The following is a 17,336-nucleotide window of genomic DNA, read 5'->3' as shown; positions in this document are numbered from 1 at the left end:
ATGTTTATGCATTTACAGATTTAGGATTCATTGTTTGCTTTTGTCTTTCCTTATTACCCGTGCAAAGTGATTTTGATTTTTCAGCACCAGGCTTCCAATATTTTGATGTTAATATTATTCATGAGCTGGCAATTATCACTAAGTTAATTGCTAATAGCAGAAGTAAAAATTCAAGACAATATTTTCCATGGCATGCACAGTTTTTTAACAGTTTTCACATTTCCAATGACTGAGACTAGCTGCCCCCTGATGCTTCTCTAAGATGTTACAATAAACACTGGCATTGACAATACACTGTACTATGGGATGTAATTGCTGCTCTCTGCTTTGGATCAAAGAGAACACATAGATAGTAAAGGCATCTATGTTAAAAGAAGCAATTTGAGCTGGAAAATGTGTATTTTTGGTGTATTCAGGGCCTGGATGTGTTTAAAACCCCCTTATTTCACTCAAATCCAAGGCAGTGCTGAGCCCTGGGCAGGTCCATGCCTTTAACCTTCAGAGGGTTAAGCACAAGGATGAATTCCTCAGCTACTGGCAGGGGTGAAAAAAAAGTCTTGCTCAGGACAACATCAATAAACTCCATAAATTATATAAATATTTCAGTGTATTTGTCACGTGAGAGCTCAGCCTGCGCCTCCCTTCTCCCTACCCTTGCAAGCCCAGGGGGGATGTGCCCCTTAAAGCACATGACACTCATTTTACAGAGTAATTCCAGAGTGCCTGAGAGAAGGACTCACTGTAGTGATGGTTCTATCCACAGCTACCCTACAAGACCTCAAAAATATTGGCTATTTATTCCAATATTCTTTTTTTGTTTTTTTTCCTTTTAAAACTTAAGCAACTATTGCTTGTCTCGTGTCAAATGGCAGCACCAGATCTCCCTCCAAAGAGCAGCAGAGGGTGGAGCATGTCTACTCTTACCTGTACTCTGAGTGTGTGGCAGGGACAGCTAGCTGGGAATGGTACAATGGAGCTGGACAGCAAAACTGGTGCAGAGTATTTAAAGACCTACGACACAAGGAAAAACACAAAGTCAAACCAGCAGCTGTTGAGAAAGGGGCTCTTGAGGGGAAGGCAGGTGCTGACAGGATATTGGAACTCACAAGAACTGAAATTTGAGGCACAGCTGTCAGCTCTGGATCTGGGGGACAGAGGGGAACAGTGCCAGGGTTAAATGCACACACCACAATGACGGTGAGGAGCTGTTGCAGTGAGGAGTCAATCATAGGTTTGTTGCAGGATTAAGATCAAATGCCAATTTAAGGCTTGGGGTTTGCCTTGCCACAGGAAGGAAGGCAAAGCTGAAACACTGAGGGTTAAAATCCCTGTGGAAATGAAGCTTTAGGCTTGCACCTTACTCTGCACCAGTCAGGCTGTTCTCTGGTCGTGGAATTAATGCACAGTGCTCTGCATGAGGAGGGACAATGCAATGGACATGGACACAAAGCTTTCTTCAAGCCCAGTAATGACAAACATATTGCAAAATAAGCCACTTGAAAATGTGAAAGAACCCAAGTTTCACCCGTGTTTTAAGCAATATTCAGACCTGTGCAATAGCAGTTTGATTGTTCAAATTTGTTCATTTGTTCAAAGCGCAGAAAGAAAACAAAAAAATCCTTTACACACAAAGATATCCTGCACCCCAGATCATCAGACTGGTATTGTTTCACTAAAACAAAACCAGACAAGGGGTTTCCACCTCTGAAGGAAAGCTTGGAAAATCTTTAAGTGCCACACAGAACACATCTCTGTGTTCCTGGTGCTTGTGCCAGGAAACATTAAACAAGGCTCAGCACAGCAAGTCCTCCATGATAAATCCACCTAATCAAATTTCTCAGGACACAGCATTCTTCTAGGAAATTATAAAAAAAAAAAATCAATATCTCTTAGCTCTTTGAGTGGAAGAGGGAGCTGTTAAATTGAAAATCCTTCTTTAACTTGTGAGCATCCAACCTGACAGTTAACAGAGGGGGTGTGTGTGTGTTTGTGTACACAAATGCACTTTTTAACCCCCCATATTGGGGTTTTGACAGAAGTCTCAGAAGATTGATTTTGATTCTTCTGCATCTCTGAGGCTTAAAGTGAATCCTGTGAGGTCACTCTCTTACGAGATCAAAGAGAGTGGTTAAGCAAAAAGAAGTCAGGCTTTGTTCAGGAAGGAGTAAGTTACTAATCCTTAGGAAAAAAGGCAAGGTCAGCCTGTTCTGATTCCTGCTGCCAACACTGTGTCAGCAATTGCATGGCCAGGATCAGCTGGATTTTCTGTTCCAAGGTGGTAACTCCTGTAAAGTACTCTAGCTTTTGGGGACACTGCTCAGCCCAGACACAAGGCACCACCCCAGCGTGTGATGTACCCTCCAACACCTCACGGGGCACAGGTACACATGGGGGAACCTTCAAACAGCTTGGAAAGACAAAAAATTCAAACCGAAGATGGAGAACAACACTGAAAACACTGATGGGCTATATCAAAGCAACCAAAGATGGATTTTTCTGTCAGGAAAGGCACACAATGTTCCACATGAGCTGCTCCACTCAGTCCTTGGGCTGCAGGGCACGAGTCTCACACTGGGCAGGGGAACTGCTCTCATGGAGGAACCTGCTCCTGCCTTGGCATACCTGTTTTTTTTTTCCAGCAAAAGCAAAAGAAGGAAATGGAGAAAATCAGCAGGAGAGTGCTCCAGATTCCATTCCCACCATTGTTCTTTTTCCACACAGATGTCTCTTTCTTCAGAGAATTAACCAGTGAAATATGAAAGAATATGAAAGAATCTCTCTGGATTCAGCTCTGCTCAACAAAGCTTTTTGAACAGAGCTTGCTCCTGCCTCTTTCAAAACCATTCTGCCCTCAAGGCTCCCTGGACCTGTCCTACTCCATCATTCCTGGGCTCCAAAAGAACCTGAACAGAAAAAAAGGTGGTGGAATCTTGTCACCATAGTATTTTCTGAAAAATCCTCCTTTCCCAGGATTCTTCTCCTGGGAAGCTGAGAAGACTCAGAGAAAAAGGAAAACAATATTACCTCATTTGCTTCTCCTGTGTTTTGCTGCTTTGGAATGTGGTTTGGACATTGTTTATCCAACAGGTGCTTGTTTGATTGTTTTCGTGTGAATTGTTTTTACTTAATGACCAATCATGGTCAGGCTGTGTTGGGACTCTGGAAAGAGTCACAAGTTTTCATTATTATCTTGTTAAGCCTTCTGTCTGTATCCTTTCTCTATTCTTTAGTATAATATAATATAATATAATATAATATAATATAATATAATATAATATAATATAATATAATATAATATAATATAATATAATATAATATAATATAATATAATATAATATAATATAATATAATATAATATAATATAATATAATATAATATAATATAATATAATATAATATAATATAACCTTCTAAAAACATGGAGTCAGATTCATCATTCCTCCTCTGTCTGGGGACCCTGAAAATACCACAGAATCTGAAATGTAAGGAACCCGTAGAATTTTGGGGTTGTGAACTAAAGTTTAAAATTAAACATTTCATTTGAGACCTTGGAAAAGGTTTCTAAACTTAGGTGTTAGAAATGAGAATGTGGATTTATAGTTTGAAATAGAGGTATGTCAAGTAAAGGAAAGTTTAGAGTTTTAGAGTTTAAGATGTAGAAAAAATAAAGTAGTTACAGAGGTAAATAAGGAGCTTAGAATGCAGTACTGTAGGGTTGTGTGCTATTACATGATTGGTTAAGAAAGTTAATGTTGTAGAATGGGTCTGTAAGATGAAATATTTAAGGACTGGGTTAAAAACATAAATATATTTGTTAGTAGTGTTTTATTAGTCAATAATTCCTTAAAAGGTCTTGTCACTAAGGGTCTTGTGGCCTTCTGCACCATGCTGTAACAATGTGAGCCAAACTCACCCTTCCTGCCCATGTAGACGATAAGAAATAAACCACATCATCCAAAAACCAACTCACAGATCCCACCTCAAGTTCCTTCTGTAGTTTCCCACGAGTGAATTATCACAAAGAGAAGCTCTGCCCATGCTCTGGTTGTGGTTTGTACACACCTGTGGCACAGCCATGGGCTCAGGAGCTCGCCTGCCCCGAGTTCCCAGGAGCAGCAGGAGCGCAGCAGTCCCGTCCTGAGAGCAGCAGGGACCTGTCCAAGGAGGTCCTGACACTGCCACAGGCTGAGGAGGTGACACGGGGGACAGGGCTCAGCTGCAGGCTGGCACTGAGGGGCCACCAGGTCTCTGCTGTCCAACACAGCAGGCTGGATCCTCAGACAGGATCCTTGTCCCACCACAGGCAGAGGAAACACAAGGTCTGGGCTCTGCTCTGAACTTTGAAATTCAGAATAGATCAACTCTGTTTGGGTTCCCCCAGATCTCACTGACTCATGGCAGCCTGACAATGATGAGGCTCAGGCTTTACAGCCCCTGACTAATACTAATTCTACCCAAGGCAATGGGGTAAATCTGCCAATGCAATTTAAGATTCACATGTGCCATTTTGTGCCTTCAATCACCTGCCAAAACAGCACTTGCAGTCACCTACCCCTCTGTAATATACCAGAGAATGTTTACAGTTCCAATCGATCTCTCTTTTTTTTTTTTTTTTTGGTTTGGTTTGGCTGGAGTTTTAATTATTTTTTAAACTTCATAGCTATATGTTGCAATCAGCCTTCAACACAAGTTTACATTCAAACTAGAATTCATTTATTGATTTTTAACACCTAAAGACATCAGAAGAAATCCATTTCAATCATTTGGAGGAGAATTAATCACTTCTCCTGTTCACAGTCTCACAGATACTCAGCCCTGTGAAGATGAGTTTCCACATCTGTAGCTGCTGTTCTTCAAAGGATGATTTAGGATTACAAAGAGAGCACAGGTACTTCAGCACCACCACAAGACAAATGACAGCTGACAAATGCTGCTGCTGGTCATCTCAGTTTCTGGCCCATTACTGCAGCATCCCAGTGCCCATGGAAGTTTGGCCATTTCCCACTTCCAGGCCAAGTTCCTTCCAGCTCTTCCCTTGTGAGAGGAACCCCCTGTGAATCCCTGGACGAGGTTCTTGGAAGAGCAGATGAGTCTGCCAGAAAAACCAGAGCCAAGTCTGACCCAAACCCTTGAATCTCACTCCCCCACAGAACAGGAGGAACCCAGCTCCTAACGGAGCACACAGCCCCCAGGCAGCCCTGGCTGTGCCTCTCACCCCTCTGTAAATCCCTTTGTTTGCCATTAGAATCCACTCGTTTCAACAGCACTCTCCTGTCCATCAACAAACAGAAATGACAATTCTTTTTAATCTTCCAGTTTTAGAGCCTTGCTCAGATGTACAAATAAAAAGAAATTGACTACTGGTCATCACATATAGTCAGAACTATTTTTATTTTTTCTTTCATTTTCTCTTGCAATCCCCAACAAGCCTCCCAAACTCAGCAGACAATTTTCTCAGTATTGGTTTTTAAACAACCTGGGAGAGCAGAACACAAGGCCATTAACCTGGAATTGCTTTTGCTCTAGCAGGTCATCCTCTGCTCTCACAATGTGCTCAGAGCCAGCAGATGCTCCTGGCAGGATTGGGAGCCTGGGGGCAGCTTGTCCCCTCTCCCTGCCCAGGACACCATGGTGGCACAGGACATCCACTCACCCCTGCTCATTCTGCTGCTGTTGGATTTTCAGCAGAATTATTAAACTATCACTGTCTGAGAGCTTCTTCCTACAAGAGCTTCCAGCCAGAAACCCTGAGACTGAGGGGAACAGAAGCAGGAGCACAGCTGGAAGGAGCCCGTCTGGAGTTAATGATGTGGCTGATGAGAGGAGCTGCTCAGTCCCTTCCCTGTCCTTTGCTGCTGCCCTCTCCAAGAGCCACGACTCCATTCACCATTCCTCCTGTGGTCTGGAACAACAATCTGTTCCCCTCCATCTGCCAGGATTCTTCCCTTTCTTCTGGCACATTTTTCCATAAAGTGCACGTTGCAATAAGTATGTGGAAAAAATAACCCCAGCACAGGCTGCTGTCCTGGATACCTGTGTGCACCTATCCTTCTGAAATCAGCTTGGGAACAGCAGGAGGGACAGACAAATCCATCCCCTGCTTCAGCCCATTCCCTCCATGTCAGCTGAGGTAGCCAAGGATGGTTTGTTTGATTGGAACTATTAAAAGGAATATTTGCATTTCCCAGTGTTTTAACCTGTTGAAGAATAACCTTATTTTACAAGTAGAAATTTTCTTTCTCAAGTTGATCCAGAGTTATGGCAACAGCTGAGATTAGAAAATACTGTAGTTAGAAACAAATAAAGTCTGTCCTGTTCTTGTTTAATAAATCCAACCATTAATTTCATGAGGAACAACATTTGAAATATAATCAAAGGATACCCAAAGAAGAGATGAACAGTGAACTCACATCAACTCCAGCTAAATGCTTGATTAATTAACAATTTTAGTAACCTGCTAGAAGGGCTTCCAGAATGAAAACCCTGACCCAGGCCACAGGACAAGATTTGCAAAGCAGAGAAAGCAGCAGGAAGCTTTTCATGGCAGTTCCCACTGTCCCAGCCCAGCTTTGACTGCAGCTGTCTGTGGCTGTGGCCACTTCCAGGTGATTAAGCACATGACACATTCCCATTTCCAAGGACAAATTCCTACTGTCCTTTACCCAAAATACACAGGGCAGTATATGATTTTGGCTTTTGCAGCAGCACTGTAAAACCTTCTCTTCTTTCCTCTTCATTTCACCCCACTGTATGTCCAGCACTCTTGCAGCCAAGCACATCACTGAGGGGCTGTGGGGCACACAGACAATATTATGGTTTTTTCACACTGTTGTTATTATTAATTAATTTCCTGGCATGGCACTCTTTTGGGTGGCGACCCCACAACACTAAATGCTGCCATTGCTTTTATGGTTGCACCCATAAAAACCTTCCAGTTCACAGCAGAGACCAGCACACCCTGCAGGAGAAGCACAACTCCTCCCTTCATTGCCTGGGCACGATGGGAACGTGCCCAGGGATTGCTCTTTGAGCAAGCCTTTGGTTTGCTCTCAAGGAGCCCAAGATGGCTCTTTGGGCACAGCTTCTTGGACACCAAGTGCCAGGGAGGCAGCAGGACAGCTCCTGGCAGATAAACACCAGTGTAATTACTCTGCAGGAGTTTGAGAGTCAAAAAACCTCACCCACACATCACAAGCAGCACAGCCATATGCTGCAAAGCTGCTCTGCTGGCATCTCCCTCCTCCCATTCCTACCTCCCCTTCCATGCAATAGTCAGAACCTGGCTAACAGCATTCCAGAATTCCATTTCCTCTTCCCAGCAGTGAAAGATGTTTTCACCAGCAACAAGAATGCTCAATAAAAGCTGCAGTTCCAAACGACCAGCACACACAGTCCAGAGTACAGACCACTGAATTTTGTTCCAGAATTCATCAAATCTGGTTGTCACTGAAAAGATTTAATAGCAAGATTTGTACATGGCGCAGCAGAAATGCAGACTGGGAGCTCTTGTCTGGAATAATGCTTCCCTTTGTGTATTCCCAGCTCAAGTGCCCACAGCTGGATTTTTCAATGGAATCATCAGGCACACTCTCACTGACCTCTCCTCCATCAAAGGGCCTGTAAATAATTATCATCTCCTGGGAGAATGGAACCACCACAGGCCCAGCATACTAAACAAGAAACAGCCATTATTTTGTCCCATCCTAGAACACAACACTTATTAGCATTACAGAGAATTAGAAATAATTATTATAAACTTTTTTTGGTTTCATGAAAATGCAGTACCAGCCTACACAAACAGGCAGGAGGGATCCTTATGCATCCCTGCACAGTTTGCTCCAATCCTGGGTTAGCTGGAACTAGGGTGAATTTAATTAAGACTATTAATATGTAGATGCTTTTAATTAGAAAAAATTCCTTTTAAGTCTTAACTAGAACCCCATCTATGGTGCAGGGTGATGTAGAATAATTCACAGGACTCGTAAGATGCACTTGTGTCACTTGTGCTTACTGGGAGCTGTCAAAATCTGTAGAAAAAACCCCACACAGTCCAAACCCAGGAATAAAGGGCAAAGAGAAATGAGAGAAGGAAAGCATCTTTTAGATTAAATCAGAGAGTGGATATATTCACCACATCTTTTCTTTATGTCCCACATCATTAAATCAGGTTCCAGAAATCCTCAAGAAACTACAACTCCCATTGCAGAGCACAGGCACGTTTATAATCTCACAGAGCAATAACCACAGCAAACCCAAAGCTGAGCAGTGCCAGTTATACATATTGGATTTGCAGCTGATGAAAGAGGCAAAATAGCAAAGTACAAAGAATGAAATTACCCAGATACAGCACGAGAGATTTACAGCAAGGCAAATCCTGTTACTTAAAACAATGCTCCAGTGACATATGTTCCATTCAGTGCAGCAGCTGAAAAAACTGCTTTCACTAATCCAAGTAGTGTGACACTGTTGTTCAGCTTTTCTTTGAACAGCAACAACCAGGCTTTCTACACTTCAGGATGAAAAATATATTTTTATCTTAAAAAAGATACTTTCAATGGCAAAGATCTTTGGCATATATATATATATATATATATATATATATATATATATATATAAAAATATATATATTAAAAAAAAAATATATATATATTACAATATTACAAGAACACTGCCAGAGTTGTTATATGTAAGGTTTCATCTGAAAACTTACTCAAGCATTGAAGGACTGGTGTATAACAGTTTAACAAACATTTTCAGTATTGAGGACCCATTAGTTTTAAAGAACATGAAGATTTTCATTATACATGTGTTCTTAAGAGTAAGTTCTTTAAAAAAATTCCCAGCTTGCATTTTCCCATTTCCAAACATCAGCATCAGCTCTCTTACATAGGAGTTAAAACACAGAATTATAGTAGGAGGCAGAACCCACATCTTGTTTTCTACAGCAACGTGCTGAGGTGGGTACAAGATACCAAAGGTGTGAGCAGCAAAATAGGAAAATCCTACAGAAGATGGGTCTGTAAATAAGACTGCAAGCTCACTGTTAAAGACAGCAACATACTGGGATTAAATATCCCTTACCCCCACATAATGAGCACTCTGTGAAATCCATTCCCTGCTGAGAGTTACAGAATCCCCAAATCCCAGGACCCAAATTAAAATGGAGTCCAACACAACCAGAACTATTCTTCTGTGGATAAACACACAGCAGGATGTTTCAGGCTGATCCATGCATACCTGGGAGGCTGCAACCTGTTCTCCAAGTTTACTTATTTCAACTCCCTACAAAAGGCTCCAAATTTATTTTGATTTTAAAACATTTCAACTTTACCATTCACCCCTTCAGCCCAACACAAAAGCTAAAGAAAACTCTAAGATATACACTAATATTCTTTTGTTATTGTATTTGAGGAGTCTGGTTTTGAATGGTTTTATTTACCCTGCCTGTGTGTGGATGGTGCTGCTGAATGTGGAGCAGATTTACTCAAATCAGGCTGCTCAGAGGCACTGCTAAAATAACTGGAAAAGGCTGGGGGTGACAATTACATGTGTTTCAGGCAGGATCCTCTGGAAACCCCAAATTTAACCTAAAGGGAGTGGATGGTTAACCAGGGTTCAGAACTCCAAAAAGAAGTACAGCAATTCCAAGCCCCTGGACTGGGAGTGAAGACAAATCCAAGGGCCCATCCCTGCCTGGTTTGGTGCATTTTGGAGCAATCCTCCTGTGTGTCCCATCCATCCCTGCCTGTTTGTGCCCATTTTGGAGCAATCCTCCTGTGTGTCCCATCCATCCCTGCCTGGTTTGGTGCATTTTGGAGCAATCCACCTGTGTGTCCCATCCATCCCTGCCTGTTTGTGCCCATTTTGGAGCAATCCTCCTGTGTGTCCCATCCATCCCTGCCTGTTTGTGCCCATTTTGGAGCAAACCACCTGTGTGTTCCATCCATCCCAGCACCAGCATCATCCTCCAGACTGGCTGAGTCCTGAGCCCCAAGCCACGGGCTCAGCTCCCACCAGAGTCTCCTCAGCCCAGAGGAGAATCAGCTCCTGTGTCTGGCCTCAACCCTCCAGAAACTGCTCCAGGGAATAATAATCAATGAATGTTTCACCTTCATGTTTTGATCAGCACAAAGGAACAACAAAAACACAGGGAATTTTGCCTCCTGGCTATGACACTGCTCAGGGCTGCACTGCATGTCCTGCTGCTTATATTTTATTTCTGTACTGAAAAGACAGATTGCACTTTAATACGACAAAGCATTCCAACAAAATGGAAGAGAGATCCTTGACTCATCACAGACAGAATTCCTAGCACCCTGCATTGCTGCTTAGGTGCAAAGTGAAGAGTTTCCTCTTTTTTTCCCCCTGCTAAACACAGACTACTCACTTTATTACGCTGTATTTTTAAATTCCCATATGCACAATCATCATCCTCATCATCTGAACACATTCAATATACAGAGCATTCATCTACCAGAAAAGGTAACACCCTAAAAATGGTTCATGGAAATAAACGTACCCAACAATAAACTGATCACTACTCCCACTTCTGGAATCCTCAACACAGAAATCAGAGACGTGACGACAGATGAAGAAGGAAAAGGTACTCACAAATAACACCTTCTGCAAGCCATTCTTGAAGGGGGGGTGGCCTCGGAATTTATCTTTTCTTTCACGCAATCTGAGGTAGAAAAGCTCTTTCTCAAGGAAAAAAAATAAAGTAAAAAAAAAGCCAATCACATTCACAGCTTTTGCACACTCATTCAGGCTCAGCCACGGTGGAACATCACTGATAAGTAAACTGGTGATGTAACCAGCATCAAACACTGCATCAGATAAACCCAAAGGCTCTACAGGGTTATATTTTGCAAAGCCAAAAGGTTTTTCCCAGAGAGGAGGTTTAGCAAGCATAAACCAGCCACGCTGTCCTCACATTCCTGGTGGGCTCGCTTTCTGCTTCCAGAAAAAGTCCCAAAGCTGTATTTATTATTCAACTTCATCACCAAGAAGGAACAATATGCTTTCTCATTTGCTATTTAGACGGAAATATCAAAGCACCAAATGTTGCATTTTCGAATGCACCATCTCTGCCTGCTCACTGTAGTACAGTCCAAACCAAGAAAAGGCCATTGGTCCTTTTATCTCCATGGAAACAGCAGCATCTGTGAAGACGAACGTATTCCCTCCTCACTGCAAAGTCAATTTATAGTCACACACTATGACATAAACTGATAAGACAGCAAAGCTAATCAGCAACTAGGAGAAACAGCAACCTAAACATGAGATTAAGCTCTTGCTCAAGAGGATATTCCTCTGTATACAGCATTTCTCCTGTGAAAACTGCAGAATTAAGGAGCAAATCAAGCTGTTCCTGAGAGCTGCTGCAGGTTGGGGATTTGTGAACTTCCCAGTTTGGCTAAGGAGGAGAGTGGCTGAATATTTTATACAATTAGCTTCTGGCTTGAAAATCTAGTTAAATCCTACTACATGGGAAGAGATTTAAACAAAGTTGCTCATTGCAAAAAAAAAAAATTACTGAAGAATTATTACTCCAGTGTTACCTTTTCCCTGCAGAAGAGCTGTCATCTTTAATAGCAACAGCAGAGTGAGAAGTTTCATAACTCTACAGACGACTGCCTCCCCATCTCCCCCCTTTTTAGCACCACCAGAGGTGCAAACACTTCAGCACCATCCTGCTTGTGCTCTACAAACCTCCTCTCCAGGGAAGGATCATTTCTGCAGGCCTGATGAGTCACCTCTACTTGATTTTATTGGATGGTACTTTGTAAAGGAGAAAACCAAAGTAAAAGCCAAACCTGCAGACCCCAGAGAGTACAAAACTGAGCTCTGTTCCTCCCCTCCCCTGCCTCCTGCCTAGCTCTGATGCTCAGCACTCAGCCCTGACGTTCCCAAGCCAAGCTGCCTCCCTTCCTTCAGGAATCAATGCAATGACCATCTGCTCACATTATTAAGTTAGATATGCACCAGGACACACTGATGAGGGCGGCTCATTTGCCATGGTCACGTGATCAGCTCCATGGCCATTGTCCCATTTCCAGAGGGGCAGGGGGCAGCCAACCCTCCTGATGCACCTACACAGCTCCCAGGGCCCAAGGGGAGCAGGAACTGCCAAAGATGCTGCAAAACTTTAAAAACATAAATAAAAAATGGGGGAGGCAGGAGATCTTTGGTCTAAACCAATTTGCAAATGAATTAGGCTGACCTAACTGCAGCTTCACTGTACCTGAAGGAGCCAACAAGGAAGATGAACTATTTTAAAGGGCCTGGGGCAACAGGACAAAAGGGAATAGCTTAAGACTGACAGAGAGTAGGGATAGATGGGATATTGGGCAGGAATTGTTCCCTGTGAGGGTGGGCAGGCCCTGGCACAGGGTGCCCAGAGCAGCTGGGGATCCCTGGATCCCTGACAGTGCCCAAGGCCAGGCTGGACACTGAGGCTTGGAGCAGCCTGGGACAGTGGAAGGTGTCCCTGTCATGGCAGGGGTGGCACTGGGTGATTTTTAAGGTCCCTTCCAACCCAAATCACTCCCTGATTCCATGGCTCTGTCTAGCAGAGGAGCACTTTGGTTTACAAAATTAAATTTGATGACAATTTATAGAATTGTCAGAGCAGGTACAGTCCTCAAGTCACATCAGCATGTGCTGGTGCTGTGGAATGCAATAAAAACCAGAGGGGAAGCAAAAGACCCCAAAATTCCCCATTCCCCCACAGAACTGGCCCGTAGGGCTTGGATCCAGCACCAACAGTGCTCCAGCAGGATTCCTCTTAAAAAAACTCCATAAATATCCACTTGATGTGGTGCTGCCCCACCCAGCAGAGCGAGCTCCAGGGAATCCAGACTGGTGTAGCCATCCCCAAATATCTTGGGGCAGTTCTGTAATCCTCCCCTGGGAGCTTGATCCTGTAACTCCAAGCCCATGGGCTCATGGCAGGGGTCAGGCTCCAGAGCAAAGTGTCCCCATGCCACCCTGGAGGCCTTGGTTGGCACAGCCATACCTTGAATACAGATAAGCTACCCCAGGAGGCACTGACATGATCACAGGTACCTGTCAGCTTTGAAAGTTGAATTATCTTTTGCACAAATTAAGGTAATTCAGAGAAATACAGATTTAGATGAGTGGGTTTTTTTTCTGCTGCACAGCCTAAAGGCATCCTGCCTTCCAGGGAAGCTTTATAATGATTCAAATACTGCTTCATTTTTAGCAGATACCAAACACAGAAGACTGGAAAAGTACAATTTCAAAAGGTGCTTGTGTGTCCTGAACTTGCACATCACAGCCACCAATACATCAGATAAATGATAAATGCCTGCTGAGGAAACAACACCATTCCATAAAGAATGCCATAAAACAGCTTTCCAAGCCACTGCAAAGTCAAGTACCTCAATCACCAGCAGCATATGGGGAAGAGAATAAACAGGCTTGGCAGCTTGCATTCTTCTGGTGTTAATTCCAGTTTTCTGCAGATGGCTGGCAGGGCACAGGTCAAATGAAAAGTGAGGAATGACTCAGCCAGGTACTCAGAAAGGTGCTCCCTGGGTGATAATCAATCCAGTTCAAGGAGGACAGGATAATAGGAAGCTTTTCAGGGCATGGCATTGTTGCTTGTGTTTGGGACAAGCTTTCAGTTCAGTTCTTGGTTTTGGTTTTATGTGTCTGGATAAAATTACTGAGGAAACAACTACCTGGCTCTAAACTCACCTAAACTCCACAGCTTTATTCAAGATAACAGACTCATTTGCATGATTTCTGTTAAACACTGCTTTAGCCAAGCTCAGTCTCCCTCAGCTCTCCCCTGGAACAATGGGCTGATGAGTAAGTGTGGGATAAAGCCTGCCCACGTCTGTGTCTTAGCAGAATGAACTCAAATGTTTCACAATTGATTGAGTACTACAAAGTGAGGAGTTAGTAACTGCACAGGCTGTTAGGCCTTAGCTTTTAACTTTAAAAAAGGCTTTTCTTTATCAAAAAATGCAGTAAGTAGGGCAGAACTGGGGACACCAGGGCCGAGTCCTCCCCAGCACTACAAAGTCAGCTCAGCAAGACTCTTGAACAGTCACTGGATGTCACTGTGTGAAAAGAACTGGACATAAAATGCCCAAGTCATTATCCCAATCACTGTACAAGCTACAAGTATCAAAGACAAGGACTCTGATCCCACTGAAGAGCCTGGGAAGAACTCCACGGGGCTCAGCACAGCCAGGCTGTCCCAATAAATGCCCAGTGACAATGCTGAGGGCTCTGGACACTGACACCCTGCCAACATCAGTGACCTGCACAGCCACAGGACTGGCTGTCCCCAAAACCCAGTTTTCTCTGCTGAGGGTCCTGCTCTGCCCATGGCTGTGAGGAATAAACAATATCAAACACAGATCATTGTTTGTTTCCAATGAGGGCCTGAATTCAACTTCAAGGTTTTGAGACAGACTCAAAAGCAAAGCCATTTGTTACCAAGCCAGTTATTGCATTTTCCTGGTTATTATTAACATGCTGGTCTCTGCAGGATTAAGAGGCTTGGCTATTGATTCATCCTAGAAAACCAGAGCAAAGGCAGTTTGTGGTTGGAATTCTGGGAGAGGCCACAGGGCACGAAGGACAGAGCCCTGCCCCAGCCCAGGAGGTCCCAGACCATCCACTCAGACACAGGATGAATGCTCAGCTCCTCCTCGCTGATCCCCAAATAAAACCTCACCCTGCCTGCTCCTGGCGCAGCCCCCAGAGGTTGTCACTTGGAGCTCAGAAGCAGAAGTGGCTCGATGAGGGCTCCTTCCCCTCAGGTGGCACACACGGACACAGAGCTGAGCGCCGCGGTGCTCACACTGCGGCCTGGGAGCTGAGAGACCACTTTTATTATTACAAGCTAAAATAAACATCCACTCTCCCACCTGGGACTGATCTCTGTGTGGGAGCAGGCTGGCCTGGTGAAGGTGTCCCTGCCATGGCTTTGATGTCCCCTGCAGCCCAAACCATTCCATGGCTCCAGGCCTGCAATCCTGGGCCTGTGGAGGCTCCATCCAGCTCCTGAGGAGCAAGGCTGCCACAGGATCCAAACCACTCCTCACCAGGCTGGCTCCAGCCCCTGAGCCCCAACTATGTGATTACACACTGCTCATTCCTCTGGGCACTTGTACCTGTAATGCACAAGCTGTGTCTCAGAGTGAGGGGGAGAAGCCCAGGGGCTGCAGCAGAGATGCTGATGCCTGGAATGGGATGGGAAGGATCCAGCCCATGCTCCCTTCCCTGCAGGCTTGTGTGCCCCCCGTGGAACATTCCCTGGCCATTGCTGCACTGATAGAATATCGAAGCTCAAAGCAAAAGTAAACAGCTGTAGAAGAACTGCCAGAAATGTCTCAGGCCAGAGTACAGTATTTTCATTTTCAATCACATTTTGAAATGTTTCTCATGAGCGTTTGTAGTTCTGTCTGAAGCCTCTGAATTATTTTTTCCTACTGTTTATTTTAGCAAGATGCCCCCAAGCTTGTACTGGAAGCTGCTTTTAATTTTTAGCTTGGTTGTTACTGATGAGTTGATGCACATTTGCTTGTGTTGAATTTCCTCTGTAATCATTTTAACCCTGTATGTTCTGAGCTTTATACAGATGCTAAATGCATTTCTCTCTTGTATCTTATATCTTACATGCTTTCCATTTACCCAAAATATAGTTAGAAGTGGTTATTAAACCTACTCCTTGACCAAAATGAGGCCTCAGCTAAGCATCATTTCAGTGTCTCTTGAATTAATTTTACTGTGTCTCATCACACACAAAAAAAATCCCTTGCAAGTATTAAACAATGCTGGCAGCAGTTAGAGTTGTGGAAAAAGCTCTGTGTTATCACTCACAATAAATCCTTTTCCAACTTGTACCCTGACATTACTATTAAAACACCATTTGTTTCCTGCTAAACAACCTGAGCCCCAAGTAACAACCTCCTTTTAAGAACTCTGCTAAAACAAGGCTCTAACAAAGTATTTATACCTCCTCCCACCATGCAGAACAACTGCTTTTAAAAGGAAGCCTTTGAAAAGTAAAAGTCTTTCCCAACCAAATTAAAATTATTTTGCAGCCTTCAGTCAGCAACTTCCACTGAAAATGCTAAAATGCTTTGCATTAAATTGATCACCTTAAAAAATCTCTCTGTTAAGATTTTATGTGACAGCTCTCAATTCCCCTTTTGGCACCTCTGGTTTGTGCAGTTTTGCTCAGTTCTCCAAGCTCCTCAAGCTCCTTTGCACTGCATGTAACTCTGGAGAAAGGATCTCCTCTTTAAAGTAATCTGAACTCTCAAGTAACAAATTGGTACATTTTAAGGTAAAATGTTAAACCCTCATGATCTGCAGGCCCTTAGTTCACTCCTGACCCTTCCCTGGGTAATTCCTTAACTGTCCTAGACTTAAAGGCATCCCATGGATTTGCTTTCTCCAGGATAATTGGTTCCCTGGCTGGCAGGAGGTGGAACAAGATGGGCTTTAAGGTCCTTTCCAACCCAAACCAGTCTGGGATTCCATGAAAATGCCAAGAACAGAGAACAAATAAAGAAGTCTATAAATTTACAGTTGTGCATGACTGAACAACAGAATACTGAGGAAAAACCCAGGCCTGGACTATTTCAGACAGAGGCAGCGCCAGCAGCAGGAATCCCTGGAACAGCCTGGGAACAGCGTGGACAAGGAGCCAGGAGGGGTTTGGGCCTGAGTGCCCAGTGGGCAGCTGGCTGCTGAAAAAAACAGCAAGAAATAATCTGCCTGGAGTCCTGGGAAGCAATCCTGATGCTGCAAGCCTGGGAAAGGATTTTCATTGCTTGGGTTAATTTGAGACCTATTTCATCCCCTATTCATTGCAGAAGTACAAAATATTTGTTTTGATGTATTTGTTGAGGTGCATTCCTTCATCCTCAGGACAATGGAGCTGCAAAATCCAGGATGGATCCTCCTGCATGGACCTTTCAGCTGGGAGGTGATGCAGGTACAGCCCCAAAAAAGGGCCAGCAGCAGAACAAACCCTTAATGAGTAGGGTTCAATTAACGCCTGCTCCTGGTCTGGTCTCTAAGTGGAGCCATATCTGCCACCAGCAGAGGTTTCCCAAACATCAGGGAATTAATGGGCACTGTAATCATTAATCACTGCACAGAGGTGAGAGAAGAAGCCTCCAGCCCAGGACACCACGTGTCCCTGACACTGCAGGTGGTTTTATCCTTTAATGTGTTTTTCTGCCCTAACCCAGAATGACAAAGTCATTTACCCAACAATTAGCCCAGCCAGAAAAGCAGCCAACTGGGCTGCAAATGGATCAAAGAAGTTCAGAAGTGTTTCCTACA

General features: G+C 43.8%; 1 protein-coding gene across 3 annotated transcripts in view; it reads right to left on the bottom strand.

The window, feature by feature from the left end:
• Positions 1-17,336, bottom strand: part of IQSEC1 (IQ motif and Sec7 domain ArfGEF 1) — a 287,396-nt gene that overhangs the window by 162,461 nt on the left and 107,599 nt on the right. For all 3 annotated transcript variants that reach the window (XM_059856069.1, XM_059856074.1, XM_059856070.1), the window contains exon 3: positions 925-1,011. In XM_059856069.1, coding sequence (XP_059712052.1) covers positions 925-1,011 — 87 coding nt within the window. The remainder of the gene's footprint in view (positions 1-924; positions 1,012-17,336) is intronic.

This window comes from Haemorhous mexicanus, chromosome 11, assembly GCF_027477595.1.
Source record: "Haemorhous mexicanus isolate bHaeMex1 chromosome 11, bHaeMex1.pri, whole genome shotgun sequence".
NCBI classification, from domain to species: Eukaryota; Metazoa; Chordata; class Aves; order Passeriformes; family Fringillidae; genus Haemorhous; species Haemorhous mexicanus.
The sequence above is the reverse complement of the archived record's forward strand: the minus strand, read 5'-3'. Positions and strand labels throughout refer to the sequence as shown.